This window comes from Bombina bombina, chromosome 2 (genome assembly GCF_027579735.1).
Source record: "Bombina bombina isolate aBomBom1 chromosome 2, aBomBom1.pri, whole genome shotgun sequence".
In the NCBI taxonomy this organism is placed as follows: Eukaryota; Metazoa; Chordata; class Amphibia; order Anura; family Bombinatoridae; genus Bombina; species Bombina bombina.
Genome location: NC_069500.1, coordinates 968,341,224 through 968,365,531, shown reverse-complemented (window position 1 = coordinate 968,365,531; position 24,308 = coordinate 968,341,224). Strand labels below are relative to the sequence as shown.

The 24,308-nt window shown below is 36.9% G+C and overlaps 1 protein-coding gene across 2 annotated transcripts in view; it reads left to right on the top strand.

Moving 5' to 3' along the window:
* The window catches only part of LOC128649913 (alcohol dehydrogenase 1), a 275,327-nt gene extending 259,462 nt beyond the window's left edge, over positions 1–15,865 (top strand). For both annotated transcript variants that reach the window (XM_053703464.1, XM_053703463.1), the window contains exons 8-9: positions 2,790–2,928; positions 15,648–15,865. In XM_053703464.1, coding sequence (XP_053559439.1) covers positions 2,790–2,928; positions 15,648–15,672 — 164 coding nt within the window. In that variant the 3' untranslated portion in view covers positions 15,673–15,865. The remainder of the gene's footprint in view (positions 1–2,789; positions 2,929–15,647) is intronic.
* Positions 15,866–24,308: the final 8,443 nt, after the last annotated feature.

The following is a 24,308-nucleotide window of genomic DNA, read 5'->3' as shown; positions in this document are numbered from 1 at the left end:
GAGCCTTTAGGCTTGCCAGAAATAGGAGTTAAGAAGCAGCGGTCTTAAGACCACTGCTCCTTAACTCATCCGCCACCTCTGAGGCAGCTGACAGCAATAAGCCTGATTGGATATAATCAGGTTGATTGACACCCCCTGCTAACGATTGGCTGCAAATGTGCAGGGGATGGTATTGCACAAGCATTTCACTGTAGTGGATATACATATGTATATTTACTTTGGATCGCTTTCCATTCAAATACCTGAAAACATGAAATATCATTTTTATTCAGTTGTAATATTTAATAATGTGTTTTACTGTCTATGTACTGTAAATCTTTTACATTACAATATTCTTCACAAAAGGGAAATGTTATATATATATATATATATATATATATATGATTCAGCCCTCTGAGACAAAGGACTGTAGTGTTAGGACCAGTCTATATTGGGGCACCTTGTAAGTGGTGACTGACTAAGCAAAATATGGTTATATTGTGTGACTAAGATCCCAATTTTATTTAAAAAGAATAGTTGTTTCTTGATGTTGTTTGCAGGCAATTTTTTGCAGGAGTTAAAAAATATGTTGTGCTTTTGAAAATGGATGAGCGCTAATACCTTTTTGTTTGTATGTATGTATGTATATATATATATATATATATATATATATATATATATATATATATATATATAGTAAACGATTTCCAGTTCAGCCCACCAATGGTCAACACGCCTGGGTGCAATGATATATTGTAAAATAGAAAACAAGAGAATGCACTCTCAGGACTTTTTGCAAAAGAAACCAATTTAATGGAACGTTTTCGGGGTTCACATGCTGATGAAGGGGTTGTGAACCCCGAAAACGTTCCATTAAATTGGTTTCTTTTGCAAAAAGTCCTGAGAGTGCATTCTCTTGTTTTCTATATATATATATATATATATATATATATATATATATATATATATATATATATATATATATATATATATTATTTTTTAGAAAAATACATCAGAATTAGGGAACATTTACATATATCATGTAAAATATTCATAACTACCTTTTGGTTAGCGTCAGGTTAGCACTTGAGCGATAAGTGTTATCTTCTAGTTTGCACACTCCATTGAAGTCTATGGGAAGAACAAGCTAAGGTGGTCACACTGTCCAAAGTCCCCAAGTTAAACATTTTACTTTTAACTTGTAATAAGAGCGCTCACCCTTGTGCATTTAAAGTTTATCTCTGGTAGTGTTTGCACACGAGTGAAAGCTATAAATAATGCGCATGTGCAATACATATATACAAATATATGTTCTAGGAATCTAGATTAAAGGGACATAAAACAGTATGAACTAACAAGTCTCTAAATACAGTATATAAGCAACCAACCTGCAAAATGGTTTCTTTTTTACCCTCATTAACCCCCTTAATTCAGACATAGTTTTGTTTGCAGCAAGCTCCCCCCTAGATATTTCCATATATGGAAGGTGCTATACAGGCCATAACTATGGCAGAATGCACTTGTGCACATGCACGGTAGGGGGCACAGTCACATTACACCCGACTAAAGCAGGGCACAGTATAATGCTGAAGCTTTCACAAAGCATGTGACATTATCCCCATAGAAACAAGCTAGCCTCTTGGCAACAAACAATAGCAGTATCACCCCCCCCCTTACTTGCATAGGTAATTATCCTCACATGCGCACTGTTACATGATATATCAGGGTTTGGAGTAAGACACTGATAAGGGAGGTGGAGCAAGCTTCACTTGAGAACTCTAAAGTGTAAGTTATTTTGCAGATTTTTGGAAATTTTCTTAAAATAGCTATAAGCTTTTTTTCCACACACTGTTTTATCTCATTGGACCCTTTTAGAATATTCACATAACCCAAAATGTTTTATGACACTTTAATTAAATATATATTCATAATTATTGTACAGTCATTAATTTCAGCTTTTTTAAAAAGGGATTTTTGCTGGTAACTACATATCCATTATCAGAATTAGAAAGCACGGTTTTCTCAATGACTGAATTTTTTTATTAAAAAATATGTTTAAAATATTAATATTTTTTTAAAAAAAATCAGCAAACATGCCTAGTATAACCATTATGCCTATATACAGTACACACACACACATATATATATATATATATATATATATATATATATATATATATATATATATATATATATATATATATAATATATATATATATATATATATATATATATATATATATATATATGACATTCAGATTAACACTCCATTAACTTCCATTAACTCATTTCGGTTCTCTATGATCCACAGCCATTATCCGTTGTAACTTGTTAACATTGCTGTTATGGGGAATTGGAGATCAAATTTTATTAGAAGTATCAACCTCACCTGTGTTTGACTTGGAAATATTGTGATACTTTTGATAAAAAGTAATAAAAGATGGACAATCCTGTTTTTCTGATATTGAAAAAACAATGGAAATGATCCCAATGTTTGTAACATTTTCCTACATATATTGCTCACAACAGGCACATGTATACTCCTGAGTATAAACGGATTCCCGGCCGGTAGAGTGGGGATCGCCAAAAATAGTGTTTTAATGGCGATCCCCCTGCATAATTAAGAGGCATCGTCATGCACCTGGGATAGAGTCTTCAGTGTAATACTAAAAAGGCAAACTTTTTTGATATTATTTTTGTAATAAATTAACTCTATTTGGGAATCATACTTCTACAAACAATTTGATTATTATGAGTCATTTGGAGATTGTATTGACATTTTTGTGATACACATTGTGTGGATTTTACAGGCTGGAAGAGCAAGGATTGTGTTCCAGTGCTAGTCAGGGATGCGATGGCAAAGAAGTTTATATTGGACGGATTGATATCTCACAAATTGCCCTTTCATAAAATCAATGAAGGATTTGAACTTCTGCGTAAGGGTGAAAGGTACGTCTAGTGTAGATTTTTTATTTATTTAAATATGGTGATTAATTTATTATACAAATTGCAAATTCAAGAGTTTGTTTAAAAAAACGATATTGAAAGAAGACATAATGGGATACAAAATGAAATATTAAAATGTGCATGAACACATTTTAGATTTGAATAGAAGCATTTTTGCATTATACTTGTGTTAGCAACAGTGCTTCTAAAGCAAGTTTTGATTCAGTGATAACTTTTTCTGTGCGAGGAGAATATGTACATATACCTCATGCCCCCTTTTTTTAATACCACAGCTGCCCAAAGAGTATTTAATGACGGTGGTAGTAATGACCACGGACAAATACATGCCATCTAAGCTGGTACTACATTTGAATGAGGGCTATATGAAACGGTGATCATTTTTATTAGAAGCATTTTCTGTGTGTTTGGCAAATAATAATAATTTCAAAACTCAAATTTTAAATATTTCTTACAGCATTAAATAAAAACCCTGCAATATGACATGGCGATGTACAAAGAAGGTTAACTATTTTTTTATGAACTTCCATTGTTTTCAGTTTTCTTTTGTAATAGCTAAGAATTTTTCCCAGCATTTTTTCCCAGCATTTATCAATTTAAAGACCATTATCTCTACTTTTTCTTCCACATTCTTAGCCATATCATTATTATTTGTTGCAATTTGCAAATTTTTTTTCAAGCTGCCATTTTGTACTCATTTCTTGTTTCTTCTATGCTCAAGGTAGAAGAGCATAAAAGCAGGATTTTCTGTTTTTAGGCTATATAAGAGACGGACGGAAATGCATGTTTGTACACAATTTATCCATGGGGACAGACTGCCCATACCAACACTAGCATAAAAAAAATGTATATATATTTTCAGGTTACAAAATATATATATATATATATATATATATATATATATATATATATATATATATATATATATATATATATATATATATATATATATATATATATATATATATATATATATATATATATATATTAAATGATCTCAAACAAGAACAAAAATATCTCCATTTAAGTAAATAGCATACACTACTCGAATATGTTAAAACAAGGAATATATCTTAGTCATTAACTGAATTCTGATGAAATGTCATAACTTGGGAGCTCTTTCCTGCTGTCCTTACTACTTTTCATTCACAGTCGGTACAGGTTTTTCCTTCAGAAATCTGCATATACACATGAAGGAAAAACCTGACCCAAGACCCAAATCCCCCAGGCATTCAAGTGTTTTTCAAGCCCCAACCAGACCACTCAAGCCAAGTCCTTGGACTGCTCATACTGAGCCCTGAGCATATTAGTCCCAAAAGTGAAAAATGTGGGAAGATAATATTTTAATGGATGTAAACAGTAACAGTGTTATTTATTTGTGATCATTTGCAAACCTTAGATCAAGAATAGAAATAAGCAAAGAATGTTTTAAAACCATTATGTCAAAATTGCATCTAGATGTTTTAACAAATAAAACTTCTTTATATGCTATGTATCTAATTCATTTTGTTCTCACACCCTTTATTATAACGTGAACCTTTGCCAACAATTGTAGTTATAGTATTAAAAATAATTGTTCTGTATTTTCTGATCATAACTATTGGCACTCATAATTTCTTTTATTTCTTTTTATAAAGACTTTAATGAACACATGTCTGATCATATATGAAGTTTTTGAGCCAAATACTCTAGTGTCATGCTATAAAATAACACAGTAAACATGGGAATTTATGCTTTAATTTCTGAATGTATTAATTAAATATAATCCAGCCCCCAAGATAAATTTTAAGTATATGTTTGGTGCATGTTCATCTACAAAAATCTCATGACATAATTATAAAACCAGCAGATAAGGCATGAGATGAGGCAGAACATCTATTGAGTGAGAAAGCCACGTATAGCTTGTTGAAATTTAATCTTACTATACTTAAGATACTGTTAAAGACCCATCTAAATAAAGCAAAAGAAATGGGTATTATTAATGATAAATAATTTAATTTTTAGAAAACAACTACTTTGTGTTCAAGGACGTATTTTATTTGTAAACAAATATGTCCGATTAAACAAGGCAGAAACTCAATTTACCCTAAATGACTTTAAACTCAGTTGTGGGCAACAAATAGTCCCATAGTTAAATCTGCCCAAATAGGCAATTCCCCAGATATGGAAATGTGTGTTTGGATATGCATAATTGTAAATATGTGATTTTAACAATAGAGCAGCCTAAACTAGGTTCACAACCTACCAATTGGCTAGATTACGAGTTTTGTGGTATGAGTGAAAAAGCAGCGTTAAGGCTATTTTTCACTACCGCTGATATTGCGAGTCTTGCAGGTTTAGCTGTACCGCACAATTTTTTTTGGCCGTAATGCAACATAATTACCGCAGCTTTTAAAAAGTCCTTTTTCAATGGGACTTCCATAGCGCCGGTATTACGAGTCTGCCTGGGAGGCCAAAAAGTGAGCGGTACAGCCAATACCGTCAAGATCCATACCGTTAGTACACTAACACCCATAAACTACCTATTAACCCCTAAACTGAGACCCTCCCGCATCACAAACACTAAAATAAAATTATTAACCCCTAATCTGCCGCTCCGGATATAGCCACCACTTTAATAAACACATTAACCCCTAAACCGCCGTACTCCCACATAGCAAACACTAGTTAAATATTATTAACCCCTAATCTGCCGCCCCTAACATCGCCGTCACCTACCTACATTTATTAACCCCTAATCTTCCGCCACCAATGTCACCGCCACTATACTAAATTTATTAACCCCTAAACCTAACCCTAAATCTAACCCTAACATCCACTAACTTTAATGTAATTAAAATAAATCTAATTTAAAATTCCTTTCATTAACTAAATAATTCCTATTTAAAACTAAATACTTACCTATAAAATAAACCCTAAGCTAGCTAGAATATAACTAATAGTTACATTGTATCTATGTTAGGTTTTATTTTTATTTCACAGGCAAGTTTGTATTTATTTTAACTAGGTAGAATAGTTAGTAAATGGTTATTAACTATTTACTAGCTACCTAGCTAAAATAAATACAAATTTACCTGTAATATAAAACCTAACCTGAGTTACACTAACACCTAACCTTACACTACAATTAAATCAATTACCTAAATTAAATACAATTAACTAAATTACAAAAAACAAAAAAACACTAAATTACACAAGATAAAAAATAATCAAATATTTAAACTAATTACACCTAATATAATAGCCCTATCAAAATAAAAAAGCCCCCCCCCCAAATAAAAAAACCCTAGCCTAAACTAAACTGCCAATAGCCCTTAACCTTTTGCTGGGAATTGCCCCAAAGAAATCAGCTCTTTTACCTGTAAAAAAATACAAACAACCCCCCCAACACTAAAACCCACCACCCACATAACCAACCCCCCAAATAAAATCCTAACTAAAAAAACCTAAGCTCCCCATTGCCCCGAAAAGGGCATTTGGATGGGCATTGCCCTTAAAAGGGCATTTAGCTCTTTTTCAAATGCCAAAACCCTAATCTAAAAATAAAACCCACCCAATAAACCCTTAAGAAACCTAACACTAACCCCTGAAGATCCACTTACAGTTTTCATGACCGGACATCCATCCTCAATGAAGCCGGGAGAAGTCTTCTTCCAATCGACAAGACGTCCTCAACGAAGCCGGGAGAAGTCTTCATCCAAGCCGGCAGAAGTGGTCCTCCAGATGGATAGAAGTCTTCATCCAGATGGCATCTTCTATCTTCATTATTCCGGCGCGGAGCAGCTCCATCTTCAAGACTTCCGGTGCGGAGCATCCTCTTCTTGCAGAATGAAGGTTCCTTTAAATGATGTCATCCAATATGGCTTCCCTTGAATTCTGATTGGCTGATAGAATTGTATCAGCCAATTGGAAATAAAGGTGAAAAAATCCTATTGGCTGATGCAATCAGCCTATAGGAATGAGCTTCAATCATATTGGCTGATCCAATCAGCCAATAGGATTGAGCTCGCATTCTACTGGCTGTTCCAATCAGCCAATAGAATGCGAGTTCAATCTTATTGGCTGATTGGATCAGCCAATAGGATTGAAGCTCAATCCTATTGGCTGATTGCATCAGCCAATAGGATTTTTTCACCTTTAATTCTGATTGGCTGATAGAATTCTATCAGCCAATTGGAATTCAAGGGACACCATCTTGGATGACGTCATTTAGAAGAACCTTCATTCTGCAAGAAGACTTCCATTGAAGAGGATGCTTCGCGCCAGATTTCTTGAAGATGGAGCCGCTCCGCGTCGGATGGATAAAGATAGAAAATGCCGTCTGGATGAAGACTTCTGCTGGTCTGGAGGACCACTTCTGCCGGCTTGGATGACGACTTCTCCCGGCTTCGTTGAGGATGGATGTCCGGCAGTGTTCCCTATAAGGCCAGTTTTGTGTGCGGCCCAGCAGTGAAACAGTTAATTAGGTAACCACACCCTGCAATTAGCAAACACTACACAATGCAGATGGCAAGGTATGGTTCTCTTGTTAACTGTTTCACTGCTGGGCTGCACACAAAACTGTCCTTAGAGGGAACACTGATGTCCGGTATTCAAAACTGTAAGTAGATCTTTTGGGGTTAGTGTTTTTTTAAGGGTTTATTGGGTGGGTTTTATTTTTAGATTAGGGTTTGGGCACTTGAAAAAGAGCTAAATGCCCTTTTAAGGGCAATGCCCATCCAAATGCCCTTTTCAGAGCCATGGAGAGCTTAGATTTTTTTAGTTAGGATTTTATTTGGGGGGTTGGTTGTGTGGTGGTGGGTTGTTTGTATTTTTTTTTTTACAGGTAAAAGAGTTGATTTCTTTGGGGCAATGCCCCGCAAAAGGGCCTTTTAAGGGCTATTGGTAGTTTAGTTTAGACTAGGGTTTTTTTATTTGGGGGGGGTGCTTTTTTATTTTGATAGGGCTATTATATTAGGTGTAATTAGTTTAAATATCTGATAATTTATTTTTTTATTTTGTGTAATTTAGTGTTGTTTTTTTTTTTTGTAATTTAGTTTATTGTATTTAATTTAGGTAATTGATTTAATTGTGGTGTAAGGTTAGGTGTTAGTGTAACTAATAGGTTTTATTTTACAGGTAAATTTGTGTTTATTTTAGCTAGGTAGTTAGTAAATAGTTAATAACTATTTACTAACTAGTCTACCTATTTAAAATAAATAAAACTTGCCTGTGAAATAAAAATAAAACCTAAGATAGATACAATATAACTATTAGTTATATTATAGCTATCGTAGGGTTTATTTTATAGGTAAGTATTTAGTTTTTAATAGGAATTAGTTAGTTAATGATAGTAATTTTTTATTTTGATTGATCAATTAATAGTAAATAATTTCTCATGTAATTTGTAAATAAAATGTGATTATTGGGTATGTACATTTGGACTATACGGAATCTAGGAGTTCAGCTGATTTATAACATTACAAATTTATCTTGAACTCCTACTATTCTGCCCTTAATTTCCATAAGCAATACTACTTCTCTACTCTTATCTCTAATCTTTCTTCAAACCCACTTTCAATACTCTTCTCTGCCCTCCCCCACCTCCTAATACAACTTCTCTGTCAGCTCAAGACTTTGCCAACCACTTCAATAACAAAATCGACTCCATCAGAAATGAAATCAGCTCTCAACATAATTCCATACTCTCACCCCCTCAAATGCTCTCAATCAACCACAACCCACATAACCTTAAACCTAGCTCATTCTCCCCTGTTAGTGAGGAAGACGTTTTGGCACTTATACTGTGCTCTCACCTCACTACCTGTCCCCTTGACCCTATCCCCTCACAGCTACTCCCCTCCCTCTCTGCTACCCTTACCCCTATACTCACACACACTTTCAACCTCTCCCTCAGCACCGGTATATTTCCCTCATCGCTGAAACATGCACTGGTCACACCTATCCTCAAAAAAACCTTCCCTTGATCCTACCTCCCCATCCAACTACCGCCCTATTTCCCTCCTCCCTCTTGCATCAAAGCTTCTCGAAAAACTAGTTTATGCACGCCTATCCCATTTCCTTACAATAAACTCCCTCCGTGACCCATCACAATCTGGATTTCATCCCCATTACTCCACAGAGACAGCAATTGTTAAGGTTACCAATGACCTACTTACATCAAAATCATAAGGCCACTTCTCTCTGCTTATCCTCCTTGATCTGTCTGCAGCCTTTGACACTGTTGACCACCCTCTTTTGCTCCAAACCCTCCAATCCTTCGGCATCTGTGAAACAGCCCTCTCTTGGCTCTCTGCCTACCTGTCAAACCGTACTTTTAGTGTAGCCTTCTCTGGGGCCTCCTCTGCCCTGTCACCGCTTTCTGTCTGAGTACCGCAAGGCTCTGTCCTCGGTCCCTTTCTCTTCTCAATCTACACGTCATTGCTAGATTCCCTAATAAAGTCCCACGGTTTACATTAAAATTTTATGCTGACAACACCCTAATCTACTTCTCTGCACCAGACCTATCTCCTTCCTAACCCATGTCACTAACTGTCTTTATCACATCTCTAACTGGATTTCATCTCACTACCTCAAGCTAAATCTCTCCAAAACTGAGCTCCTTATTTTCCCCCCTTCTTCAAAACTCTCCACCCCCAATCACATTCAGGCATTGGCTAAAGCCTGCTGCTTCCACCTTAAAAACATCTCTAAAATTAGACACTTCCTTACACAAGACGCAACTAAGATTTTAATCCACTCTCTCATTCTTTCCCGCCTCGATTACTGCAACTCTGTCCTCTCTGGTCTCCCCACCTGCCGCCTAGCTCCTTTACAATCCATAATGAATGCCTCTGCCAGACTCATCTTCCTTACACATCGCTCTTCATATGCTGCACCTCTCTGCCAATCCCTTCACTGGCTTCCTCTTGCCTCTAGTAATATGGTATCCGTAAGCAGCATTCAGCTATTTTCAGAGCCAGATTTCTTCATGTGAAAGTGCAAAACACTAAGATCTGGATTGATTTTCGAGTGTTGCACTTTCACAATAAGAAATCTGGCTCCTAAAATAGATGAATACTGTTGTGTCTGCCATATTCAGCATTTGTTTACTTTCGAATAGTCAGAATGAACATACCTAGACCTAGATTTAGAGTTCGGCGGTAGCCGTCAAAACCAGCGTTAGAGGCTCCTAACGCTGGTTTTGGGCGCCCGCTGGTATTTGGAGTCAGTGATTAAAGGGTCTAACGCTCACTTTTCAGCCGCGACTTTTCCATACCGCAGATCCCCCTACGCCATTTGCGTAGCCTATCTTTTCAATGGGATCTTTCTAACGCTGGTATTTAGAGTCGTTTCTGCAGTGAGCGTTAGAGCTCTAACGACAAGATTCCAGCCGCCTGAAAATAGCAGGAGTTAAGAGCTTTCTGGCTAACGCCGGTTTATAAAGCTCTTAACTACTGTACCCTAAAGTACACTAACACCCATAAACTACCTATGTACCCCTAAACCGAGGTCCCCCCACATCGCCGCCACTCGATTAAAATTTTTAACCCCTAATCTGCCGACCGCCACCTACGTTATACTTATGTACCCCTAATCTGCTGCCCCTAACCCCGCCGACCCCTGTATTATATTTATTAACCCCTAACCTGCCCCCCACAACGTCGCCGCAAGCTACTTAAAATAATTAACCCCTAATCCACCGACCGCAAATCGCCGCCACCTACGTTATCCCTATGTACCCCTAATCTGCTACCCCTAACACCGCCGACCCCTATATTATATTTATTAACCCCTAATCTGCCCCCCTCAACGTCGCCGACACCTGCCTACACTTATTAACCCCTAATCTGCCGAGCGGACCTGAGCGCTACTATAATAAAGTTATTAACCCCTAACCCGCCTCACTAACCCTATCATAAATAGTATTAACCCCTAATCTGCCCTCCCTAACATCGCCGACACCTAACTTCAATTATTAACCCCTAATCTGACGACCGGAGCTCACCGCTATTCTAATAAATGTATTAACCCCTAAAGCTAAGTCTAACCCTAACACTAACACCCCCCTAAGTTAAATATAATTTTTATCTAACGAAATAAATTAACTCTTATTAAATAACTTATTCCTATTTAAAGCTAAATACTTACCTGTAAAATAAATCCTAATATAGCTACAATATAAATTATAATTATATTATAGCTATTTTAGGATTAATATTTATTTTACAGGTAACTTTGTAATTATTTTAACCAGGTACAATAGCTATTAAATAGTTAAGAACTATTTAATAGTTACCTAGTTAAAATAATAACAAATTTACCTGTAAAATAAATCCTAACCTAAGATATAATTAAACCTAACACTACCCTATCAATAAAATAATTAAATAAACTACCTACAATTACCTACAATTAACCTAACACTACACTATCAATAAATTAATTAAACACAATTGCTACAAATAAATACAATTAAATAAACTAGCTAAAGTACAAAAAATAAAAAAGATCTAAGTTACAGAAAATAAAAAAATATTTACAAACATAATAAAAATATTACAACAATTTTAAACTAATTACACCTACTCTAAGCCCCCTAATAAAATAACAAAGCCCCCCAAAATAAAAAATTCCCTACCCTATTCTAAATTAAAAAAGTTACAAGCTCTTTTACCTTACCAGCCCTGAACAGGGCCCTTTGCGGGGCATGCCCCAAGAATTTCAGCTCTTTTGCCTGTAAAAATAAACATACAATACCCCCCCCCAACATTACAACCCACCACCCACATACCCCTAATCTAACCCAAACCCCCCTTAAATAAACCTAACACTAATCCCCTGAAGATCTTCCTACCTTGTCTTCACCATCCAGGTATCACCGATCCGTCCTGGCTCCAAGATCTTCATCCAACCCAAGCGGGGGTTGGCGATCCATAATCCGGTGCTCCAAAGTCTTCCTCCTATCCGGCAAGAAGAGGACATCCGGACCGGCAAACATCTTCTCCAAGCGGCATCTTCGATCTTCTTCCATCCGGTGCGGAGCGGGTCCATCTTGAAGCAGGCGACGCGGATCCATCCTCTTCTTCCGATGTCTCCCGACTAATGACTGTTCCTTTAAGGGACGTCATCCAAGATGGCGTCCCTCGAATTCCGATTGGCTGATAGGATTCTATCAGCCAATCGGAATTAAGGTAGGAATTTTCTGATTGGCTGATGGAATCAGCCAATCAGAATCAAGTTCAATCCGATTGGCTGATCCAATCAGCCAATCAGATTGAGCTCGCATTCTATTGGCTGTTCCGATCAGCCAATAGAATGCGAGCTCAATCTGATTGGCTGATTGGATCGGCCAATCGGATTGAACTAGATTCTGATTGGCTGATTCCATCAGCCAATCAGAAAATTCCTACCTTAATTCCGATTGGCTGATAGAATCCTATCAGCCAATCGGAATTCGAGGGACGCCATCTTGGATGACGTCCCTTAAAGGAACAGTCATTAGTCGGGAGACATCGGAAGAAGAGGATGGATCCGCGTCGCCTGCTTCAAGATGGACCCGCTCCGCACCGGATGGAAGAAGATCGAAGATGCCGCTTGGAGAAGATGTTTGACGGTCCGGATGTCCTCTTCTTGCCGGATAGGAGGAAGACTTTGGAGCACCGGATTATGGATCGCCAACCCCCGCTTGGGTTGGATGAAGATCTTGGAGCCAGGACGGATCGGTGATACCTGGATGGTGAAGACAAGGTAGGAAGATCTTCAGGGGATTAGTGTTAGGTTTATTTAAGGGGGGTTTGGGTTAGATTAGGGGTATGTGGGTGGTGGGTTGTAATGTTGGGGGGGGTATTGTATGTTTTTTTTTACAGGCAAAAGAGCTGAAATTCTTGGGGCATGCCCCGCAAAGGGCCCTGTTCAGGGCTGGTAAGGTAAAAGAGCTTGTAACTTTTTTAATTTAGAATAGGGTAGGGAATTTTTTATTTTGGGGGGCTTTGTTATTTTATTAGGGGGCTTAGAGTAGGTGTAATTAGTTTAAAATTGTTGTAATATTTTTATTATGTTTGTAAATATTTTTTTATTTTCTGTAACTTAGATCTTTTTTATTTTTTGTACTTTAGCTAGTTTATTTAATTGTATTTATTTGTAGCAATTGTGTTTAATTAATTTATTGATAGTGTAGTGTTAGGTTAATTGTAGGTAATTGTAGGTAGTTTATTTAATTATTTTATTGATAGGGTAGTGTTAGGTTTAATTATATCTTAGGGTAGGATTTATTTTACAGGTAAATTTGTTATTATTTTAACTAGGTAACTATTAAATAGTTCTTAACTATTTAATAGCTATTGTACCTGGTTAAAATAATTACAAAGTTGCCTGTAAAATAAATATTAATCCTAAAATAGCTATAATATAATTATAATTTATATTGTAGCTATATTAGGATTTATTTTACAGGTAAGTATTTAGCTTTAAATAGGAATAAGTTATTTAATAAGAGTTAATTTATTTCGTTAGATAAAAATTATATTTAACTTAGGGGGGTGTTAGTGTTAGGGTTAGACTTAGCTTTAGGGGTTAATCCATTTATTAGAATAGCGGTGAGCTCCGATCGGAAGTTTAGGGGTTAATAATTGAAGGTAGGTGTCGGCGATGTTAGGGAGGGCAGATTAGGGGTTAATACTATTTATGATAGGGTTAGTGAGGCGGATTAGGGGTTAATAACTTTATTATAGTAGCGCTCAGGTCCGCTCGGCAGATTAGGGGTTAATAAGTGTAGGTAGGTGTCGGCGACGTTGTGGGGGGCAGATTAGGGGTTAATAAATATAACATAGGGGTCGGCGATGTTAGGGCAGCAGATTAGGGGTACATAGGGATAACGTAGGTTGCAGCGGTTTACGGAGCGGCAGATTAGGGGTTAAAAAAAATATGCAGGGGTCAGCGATAGCGGGGGCGGCAGATTAGGGGTTAATAAGTGTAAGGTTAGGGGTGTTTAGATTCGGGGTACATGTTAGGGTGTTAGGTGCAGACGTAGGAAGTGTTTCCCCATAGGAATCAATGGGGCTGCGTTAGGAGCTGAACGCTGCTTTTTTGCAGGTGTTAGGTTTTTTTTCAGCTCAAACAGTCCCATTGTTTCCTATGGGAGAATCGTGCACGAGCACGTTTTTGAGGCCGGCCGCGTCCGTAAGCAACTCTGGTATCGAGAGTTGCATTTGCGGTAAAAATGCTCTACGCTCCTTTTTTTGGAGCCTAACGCAGCATTTGTTTTAACTCTCGATACCAGAGTTAAATTTATGGTGCGGCCAGAAAAAAGCCCGCGGAGCGTTAACAGCCCTTTTACCGCCGAACTCCAAATCTAGGCCCTAGTGATTATAAACTAATCTTGAGGCATTATCTCAATCACTAAGAATAGTGTAATTTGGCCTATGCCAAATTCTGACATTAGAGAATGGATATATATATATATATATATATATATATATATATATATATATATTTGAGTGCCCTTTTATACACATTGTATTATTTTTACTCTATAAAAGCTGCTGTTTAATGTAATAGTATCAACAATTGTAGCCCATGTAGGCAACAATGGATTAAAACATGTGCAGGTATTGTGAGGATGTTGGGCAGCAGAGATGATATTCATATTCAATAAAGGTTCTCTTGCAATGCTCTTCACCTATTGAGACACAAGCTATGGACATATGCAATAATTACATGAAAATTGTTGCAAAACCAACATTACTTTCGATAGTATAATTCATGTAAACACAATAAATAAAAGTTCACCAAGGTAAGTCAATTACACTTTTTTCGTATGTATTTACAATCATGATTCATATAGAGCATACCATTTTAAACAACTTTCCAATATATTACTAGTACCTAGTTTGTTTTGCTCATTTTGTATCCTTTGTTGAAAAGTATATGTAGGTAGCCTCAGAAGCTGCTGATTGGCTGCTGCACATATATGCCTCTTGACATTGGCTTTCTGCTAACTCCCAGTTCAACAAAGGATGCTAAGAGAATGAACATACCTTCCTGCTTTTCAACAAAAAATAACAAGATAGAAAGAAGATTTGATAATAGAAGTAAATAGGAAAGTTGTTTAAAATTGCACGTTCTATCCAAATCATGGAAGAAAAAATAGGTTTTTATGTTCCTTTAAATCAGATATTCTCAAACTTGGCCCTCCAGAGGTTTTGGAACTACATTTCCCATGATGCTCAGCCAGCATATCAGCTGGCTGTGTATCATGAGAAATGTAGTTCCAAAACTTCTGGAGGGCCCAGTTGGAGGATATCTGCTTTAAATCATTGTCTTTGTAAGATTCCAAGGAACAAAGTGACTAAGTTGCTCGTTTTGACTATTGATTGTTCTTTTTTTCAACCACATAAAGCTATTTATCTACTTATGTTTGCATTTTTTTATGTTACTGCCAGATAGAGTAAAATAATATAGTAAAATAAAATGTTGCCATTCATTTGTATTCAATCTATTTATATTGTTTTAGCCATGAAATATGAATGCATATTATCTCTTATGAAACTGAACTAAAATATAAAAAAATCCTATTTATTTTAGAAAAAAAAAATAACTCAAGTTTAATCTATAATGATAAATCAATGCATATACTATAACAATTATATTTAGATGATCACATTTCTTATAGATTTAATAAGTAAATAAAATATAATTATAATTTTTGTTTTATTTATTTACAGCATTCGCACAGTCTTGGAAATGTAAAGCGTATAGAGAATACTCAAAGGAAAAGCTTTCATGTTTGCATATTACTCATTTATCTTTCATTTTGATTCTACATATTGTATGTAGACAACCATTATAGTAACGCAATCTATTTGATTATCTTGAACCTACTGGTAATATCACATGCTCTCATAAATCTCTTATTTCTGTAAAATTAAAGAATTTGAAATTACATTCCTCTGTCTTTTCATATAATTGAAACAATCAATAATAAACCATGTGGATTTGGAATAACATAATTATTTCTTGGATATTTTTCAAAACGAATAATGAAATATTAAAGGGAAAAATATAATAAATTGATTTTTCAGTGTTTTTGAAGCTTGCATATAATATTTTCTTTACTATGATTCTGTTCACTATTTAAAGTGATAAGAAAGTTTCACTATATTGTTAGCATAATATAAAATAAGAATATACATACTTTTATTTTACATTAATAATGGCCACAATTATTTTTCGTTTATATTTTTTAAACTTATATTGTCTTTAGTCCCTCACCTCAGTACAACACAGTATTTTTTTTCTACTCAGCAACGTCTAGGCCAGTCATTTAAGCTGAAACATTTCCGCATGGCTGATTCAATTGAATGTACAAGTAGTCGGACATTTACGGTAAACCTAAAGACAAAATTGTTAACGGTGAATTGGAACTCATGTTTTGAATCACTGTTTACTTAAATAGTGGCCAGCAGGCCCATAGATTAGCTACACATATATGCATACATGCTTCCTCTGAGGTACGCATACTACCTGCAGTGTATAGAGAGGATGGAACCACTCTATACATCACTACACTACAGAAAAGCAAAAGGAAGAGGGACAATAAAAAAAAAGTAGCATTAAAGGGTGGCGGAGTCTGGAGCCATATGGAGACATATGTGTAATCTCCTAGCTCCCTACTACAATGCTTTAAAAAGTGGTTTAGAATTAGATACCAGGATCGGCTTCATAAAAGGAAGTGAACAGACAACATATAGAAGTGTCCCAACCAATATACAAGCTTCACATACATACAGAGAGGAACGCACATGCTCTGAAGTAGCGGCTATGCAGACAACAGTCAGCCGCCATGCTTCATATATGATGCTGCGACACTAGAACAGTTTGCCCAAACCAACCTCAGTCTGCTGATAACAAGTAAGCAGCGGTGACATGTGCAGAGAGGAGCAAAGACTAACACTCCCAATTGGGTAGAAGTCCAGAGACGGTACATGATCCGACATACACAATACACTATAATGGCTTTCTACATGCTATGACCCCATACCAGAACTATATTAGCCACTAAAATGCAAACACATTCGGGCAATTGAAACCTCTCATATATAACCTAGGAAGGCCTATAGAGAAGGACATAACTATCAAAGCACTGCAAATTCTTATGTATCAGCACTTTTACTGTTTATCCCAAGACAGGCCCAAAAACTGCAAGAAGAATAGGCCTAGACCCCCTTTTTCATGCCCCACTCTCTGACATAAAATGAGTGCTTTGTTTAAATTCCATACATGCAACTACAATCTTTATTTAACAGGACATGATTATATATACTTAGGCTTACACTCAATGCCTCAGATTTGGCTTCCCTAATTGAAACAGCCCCACAAACTTAAAGGGACACTAGACCCATGATTCTGATACTGCACGCAATTTTAAGCAACTTTCTAGTTTACTCCCATTATCATTTTTTCTTCGTTCTCTTGCTATCTTTATTTAAAAAGCAGGAATGTGATGCATAGGAGCCGGCCCATTTTTGGTTGAGAACCTGGGTTATGCTTGCTTATTGGTGACTAAATGTCAGCCTCTAATAAGCAAGCGCTATCCATTTGCTGAACCTAAAATGGGCTGGCTGCTAAGATTTACATTCCTGCTTTTAAAATAAAGATAGCAAGATATTGAAGAAAAATTGATAATAGGAGTAAATTAGAAAGTTGCTTAAGATTGCATGCTCTATCTGAAAAATGAAAGCAAAAAATTGGGTTCAGTGTCCCTTTTATGAGATATCGCTAGTATATATTTCCAAGCCATGCAGATCCCATGATAACTATTTGAATTGACTAGGACTGCTTACTGAACACCTAGGAGTGACTGACTCAAAGTTTATACACAAATCTAACTAAAATCGTATCCCATATCAGCCAAACCAAAGATGTCAGCTAGGAAACCAAACAAGCGCCTCTCAACAAGCAAACCACCTGCATCTAATCTATTCTTAAATTCTGCTAAAGATGAGAAAGTGTTAGAAGCTCAAAACCCTTTATTAGAGGAAGAACTAGATTTTCACACAAAGTTTCAAACTGTCACTGAATATCTGACACCTGCTACCAAAGCAGACCTTAAAGCTCTTGTCTCCAAACAAGATATTAATGTAAATTTTGATAAACTGTGGGAGAAATTTGACAACTTACAGAACACTGTAACTAGCAGTTTGGCTGATATCAAACAGGATATCACTGATCTAGGAACCAGAGTTGCTTTTTTTAGAATAAACTGAGACATCTACATCTGAAAGATAGTGGCCCTAAACCACCAGATCTCCACACAAAAGCAAATTATATCTGATATTCAGGACCAGGAGAATCGGAGCCATAGATGCAACCTGAGACTTAAAGTAATTCCGGTATTAGTCATTCTAACTGTCCTAGAGAATTATCTATAATCGCTGTTTTACGCCATAACAGGGAAAACAGGAGAAGATGTGTTCCAGTTGGAAAGAGCACACCGTGCACTCCATGCAAAACCCAAGGGAGATGTCCCACCAAGAGATGTGATTGTCAAGATGTTCCGCTTCCCAAAGAAAGAAACAATAATCTCAGCAGCAAGAAAGAGCCCAACATTTTTTTGTATTACATACGGTAAAGTCTTCAGCATCAAGGAAGTAGTGGACATCCCAGAGATCTGCAATTATCTCCAACTTAAAGCATCTGACTTTCCTCCCATGCTCACGACCACAGCGGCTGAGCATACACCACCAAAACTAGGACAGCTTTTAAGATGAAACAGTAATGACAAAAGTACCCTTCCATGATGGAAGGAATTTCTTCTCCTTAACCTGATCTCTTTCAAAATTATAAAGATAAACTTTATCATTTATTTCATATTCCTTTTTGGACGTTTTGAGATCATAATAGGTTTTAGTGGCAGTTGCAGCCTTTTCTATGTTCCTTTGAGCAAATGCAAAGGCATATTACAGGTGCTTCCTTATGTTCTCCACATATTGATGCGTATTGGCAGCATTTATCAAGTTCTGGTCTGATGTACGGTACATTAGATGTTGAGGTAGAACCATTCTTCTACCAGTCATTAACTCAAAAGGTGACATCTCAGTAGCACTACTTGGAGTTGCTCTTAATGCCATTAGGACTAGAGGTAATTATACATCCCAGTCTTTACCCGTTTCATTTCCAAACTTTTTGAGGATTTTCACAATGGATTGGTTGCAATGCTCTACACCACCACTTGAGGCAGCTCTATATGCAATATGGAATTTTCTTTTGACCCCTAGTATTTTCCACATTTTGGTCATCACTTCGCTAGTGAAGTGGGTTCCCCGATCGGATTCTACTCTTTGGGGCAAACCAAATCTGGAAAACACGTGGTTGATGAGCAATGCTACGTATGTTTCAGCACTCTACCTGTTTAGTGAACAGGCATGTCACTGTCAACATGTATTTGTTACCTCTAGATAACCTTGTTACTGGACCAATAAAATCAATTTGTATATCTGACCATGGCATTACCACCCCCCTTTTCTGCAATGATGCTAAATGCATTGACACAGTGGGTTGGAATTGTGGACAGATTAAACAACCTTGACAGTAGGTTTGAACATCCTTCAACATATGTGGCTCGAAGGCGTAGTCATGCAATATTTCATACGTTAATTTGGTGCCACGATGACCAGATGTGGGAGCATCATGGGCATGTTGAAGCATGAGACCTCTGAACTGGGTAGGTCTAGTCTGGTGGGTGACTATTTTGATCCCACCTCGCCTCTATAGCATCAAAGGAGATGCTACAACTATTGTGAGTACCACTCTTCTATCTTGCAATTGATTTATTTGTGTATAAGATTACTAGGCCATATAGGCACCTTTGTTTCCTTTTATCTCTCTGATACAGACATCATATCATTGCCGGCTGTTGGTCTTCTGGGTGACTGTTATAGATCCCAGACTGCTCCCTTAGCACTGATTGAGGTGCTCTCCCAAATGTGAGTTCAATCCCTCATATATATAGTTGATTTTGGACCAAACAATATTGGGCCATGTGGCACATCTGTCTTTTCTTGTCTTTTGTAGATTGCTGCTTTTGATCCCGGCCTGGATCTCTACAGATAGCTGCCTCAATCTTCTCACCAGAGACTCGTTACATAATATTGTGACTTTATAACTCAACCTACACTGATTCACTCACCTCTGTTTACCTCTGATATTGATTTTTGATGTACCATTGCTCACTACATACCATATTTTATTGCATTATTGGTTCACCATACTGCTTCTCACTTTGAGATATTTTATATTGTAGTATAGTCACTTAATACTTTATTTTACTCTGTCTCTCTCTATGAGGTATTGTTCTTTCTCTATGAGGTTTAATTCTTTCTCTACTGAGGTTTAATTCTTTCTCTACTGAGGTTGTTATATTTCCACACTGTGGATCCCTAATTATTTAGTTGTAAATCACTAGATTCAGTGAATATTTTGTCATAGGGCGCCCCCTCCCTTACTGTTGAACTGGGTAGGTACCACCCATTGCTGGATGCAAGTTTTGGAGGTTCTAATTAGCAAACCATCCTGTAACTTGAATTGTGATCTGGATTTCATTAAGATTCTAAGATCTTCCTTGCCAATACCATCCTCTTTTGAGATGGGGTTGCTTTCAGGATCTTCTATGTGTTTATAGAAGTAGCCTACAATGGGGTCTTCCTTTTGACTAGTGATCAGGTCCTCACTAGGAGAATCCTGACTCCATTGAACTAGGTTAGGCTCACTTTGTTGTTTAGCCTGGTTTCTGGTAATAGCTTCTACCTGAATTGCACCCATTAAGTGGTCGATATTAAGGAGTTCTCCATTTATGGCTCCTTGTTTGGCTAATGAATCCCCAAGATCATTGCCATCCTTATCAGGACTTAGAACCCTGGAATGACCCTTGGTCTTTTTCCAGTGTATGGTTATATCATTGGACACCACTAGATTATCAATCTTGCAGAACAACTTGCCATGTTTGACTGGTTTGTTGTTAGTTTTCTGCATGCCATTTCTTTTTCAAGTTGGAAGGTATACAACAAAACTGTTGCACACGTAATTTGAGTCAGTAATGATCACACATTCATGAATACAGTGTTCAATAGCCATTTCAATGGTTTTTAGAACAGCAGTGAGTTCTGCAAATTGACTGGATATTGGTCCAAGGTTGAAACCTACAGAAATATTTGGGAATCCATTTATCCAAGTTATATCTAGCCGGCAACTAGTCTGCGCTCATTTTCAATAGTGGCATGGTAAGAACAACCATCAACATATACCCAAGGTAATGTTTGACAATGGTTCTCATTGTATGTTTTATATGGGGAAAGCAATTGTTCCTCCAGGAAATCATCTTCTAATAACTCTTCCCCATGATCCTTAGCAGTACAATCGTGGAGCTCAGCAAGCCCCTGTGCGACTGGATTCTTTTTATTTTGCTTGTAGCGAATTTCTAAAGGCCAGCCTTGTAAGGAAAGAGTCCAAGCTGTTATGTGGCTATTAGACAAATTCCCGTCTCTTATTCTCTCACTTTGGTGGGCCATTTCTACAATAATTTTCTCACCATGTATATAGCTGCGGAAATTTTGTAGAGCCCATCCAGTAGATAAGAGGGATTTTTCGCAATCGGTAAATTTTATTTCTACTGGGGATAACTTTGCTTAAATTATCATGCTTTTGGTATAAAACAGCACTCATGCTTATATCTGTGTAACCTGTTTCTAAGCAGAAAGGTTTACCACATGCAGGGTATGCTAAACAAGGTGCTTAAGTGAGTTTTCTCTTCAGCTACTTGATGGCTGTCTCTTGAGTCTCACTCCAGTGCCTTTTCACATCTTTCTTTAGAAGAAGTAGCAGTGGTTTAGCTAATTCTGCATAATTTTCAATACATTTGCAAGGATAATTTGTCAAACCCAGGAATGATCTCAATTCCTTTAAGTTAGTTGGGCTTTAAGAATTTATTATAGCTTCCACCTTTTTCTTCTGAGGATTTAACCCTTCAGAAGTAACATCATGTCCTAAGAAGTTTACACAAGAGCGGCACCATTGTGCTTTTTGTAGGGATAATTTGACACATGCCCTTTTAAGTTGGCTGAGGACGTGTTTAAGCTCTGTGATGTGTCTTTCAAAATCTGTTCTTTTGGTTAAAACATCATCAACATAAGATAAGGTCCCCTTTCCAGTGCATCAGGCATAGCCTTATGCATGAATATAGCAAATCCATGTTCTGAATTTATGTATCCAAACAGGAGCCTTTGGAATGCATATTGGACCTTTTGGAATGAGAATGCAAGCTTATACTGGTCCTCCTCATGTACCTTTATGTTCCAATATCCCTGAGCACAATCATTGGCAGTGAATATTTAGATCACTGCATCTGCGCTAAACACTTGTCAATATATGGCAAAGGCCAGCCAGACATGTACACTCGTTTGATTTGCTATCTTAAAGGGACACTGAACCCAATTTTATTTCTTTCGTGATTCAGATAGAGCATGAAATTTTAAGCAACTTTCTTATTTACTCCTATTATTAATTTTTTTTATTCTCTTGGCATCTTTATTTGAAATGCAAGAATGTAAGTTTAGATGGCGGCCCATTTTTGGTTAACAACCTGGGTTTTCCTTGCTGATTGGTTAACAAATGTATCCACCAATAAAAAAGTTCTGTCCAGAATTCTGAACCAAAAAAAGCTTAGATGCCTTCCTTTTCAAATAAAGATAGCAAGAGAATGAAGAAAAATAGATAATAGGAGTAAATTAGAAAGTTGCTTAAAATTGCATGCTCTATCTGAATCACGAAAGAAAAAATTTGGGTTTGCTGTGTTCCTTTAAGTCAGCACACAAACACCATTGTCCATTGGGCTTAAGAACATCTAGAATTGGATTGTTATAAGAGCTATGCACCTGTTGGGAAATACCCCTTTCTTCCAGATTCCTTGTGCTCTCTGCAGGAGAATCATATGAGGCTAAAGGAAGTCTGTATTGTTTAACAAAGACAGGTGGTGCATTGGGGTCTGTTTGGATTCTTGTAATGTGCAAGTCTGTAGTCCCAGAGTCATAAGAATCACTAGCAAAAAAAATCCTTGTACTCCATCAGGAGTTCTCGTAGCTGTCAGTATTCATCATCATTGGAACAGTCATTAGCTAAGGAGATTTTTTTCTTCAACTATTTGCTGAAATCCTGGAAAGATTTCAGGCTGTCCTATCTCATAGGCTTCTTCCAACCTTGAGGTGAGATCCCCTTGATTATAATTTACATTGCCCCCATGACTCTGGGTATTGGGGTATTCTTGCTCTTTGATCGGCTGATCAAATACCAGAAAGGCTTCTTCAATTTTACAGATGCCTTCCTCTGAGCTGAAGGGATAAATAGACTGAATTGTAAATAGTCCCTCTGGCATAGATGCAAAGGATTGTTCTATTAACTGTTCTTCAGTTAAGTATCCTTCAGGTATTAGCCCAATTACATTATTCTGGAATTCAAAAGTGTAATAACTTGATTCCAGCGCATATACTATGGTAGTTCCATTGGATAAGGTTACATCCTCTGGGGTCATGTTATGCACAATAACATGTATTGGTATAGTTCCAAAATTTACCATAGGAGTATGGGTCATTGTTATACACAGATTTTGCATTCTAAGGGAGATGCATATTAGTGTTTCAGAAGTTTTTAATTTCTGACTTCTTTTTACCTGTAAGGATAAGAGGAATTTATCAGCCCCAGCAGGGATTACAACATTGTTAGACACCTGCATATTCACAGCATATGGCAATTGCTGGTTTGATTTCAGGGTGGCATTTTCATCCTGAAATACTTCAGGGTCCCCTTTTAACCTGCTCCAGAGACAAAGGTTAATCAAATCTATTTGTATGGCATATCTATGTAAGAGATCATTGCCAACGTATATTTGATTATGGGGAGTATTTAAAACTAAAAACAGGTGCTTCGCTGATTTATTACCTATGGGTATAGATAATAAACACTTAGCTGTGATGTTATAGCTTTCACACTTGTCATCCAGGTCATGGACACAGTGGTCTTGGGGAGAAAGATCTTGGGGAGATCTGCGCTAATAAACCTTTACTTATGTAGCTAGCTTCCTGTTTTAAGTTTAATTTAGCATACTTGCAGCGAGATTACGAGTTTGGTGTTAGCCTTAAAAAGCAGTGTTGAAAGGTCCCAACTCTGCTTTTTACCTAACGCTGGTATTACGAGTCTCACCGCTCACTTTTCTTCCGCGACCTTTCTTCCCATTACGTCAATTGCATATCCTATCTTTTTAATGGGATTTGCCTAACGCTGGTATTACGAGTCTTGGAAGAAGTGAGCGGTAGACCCTCTCCTGTCAAGACTTCGAC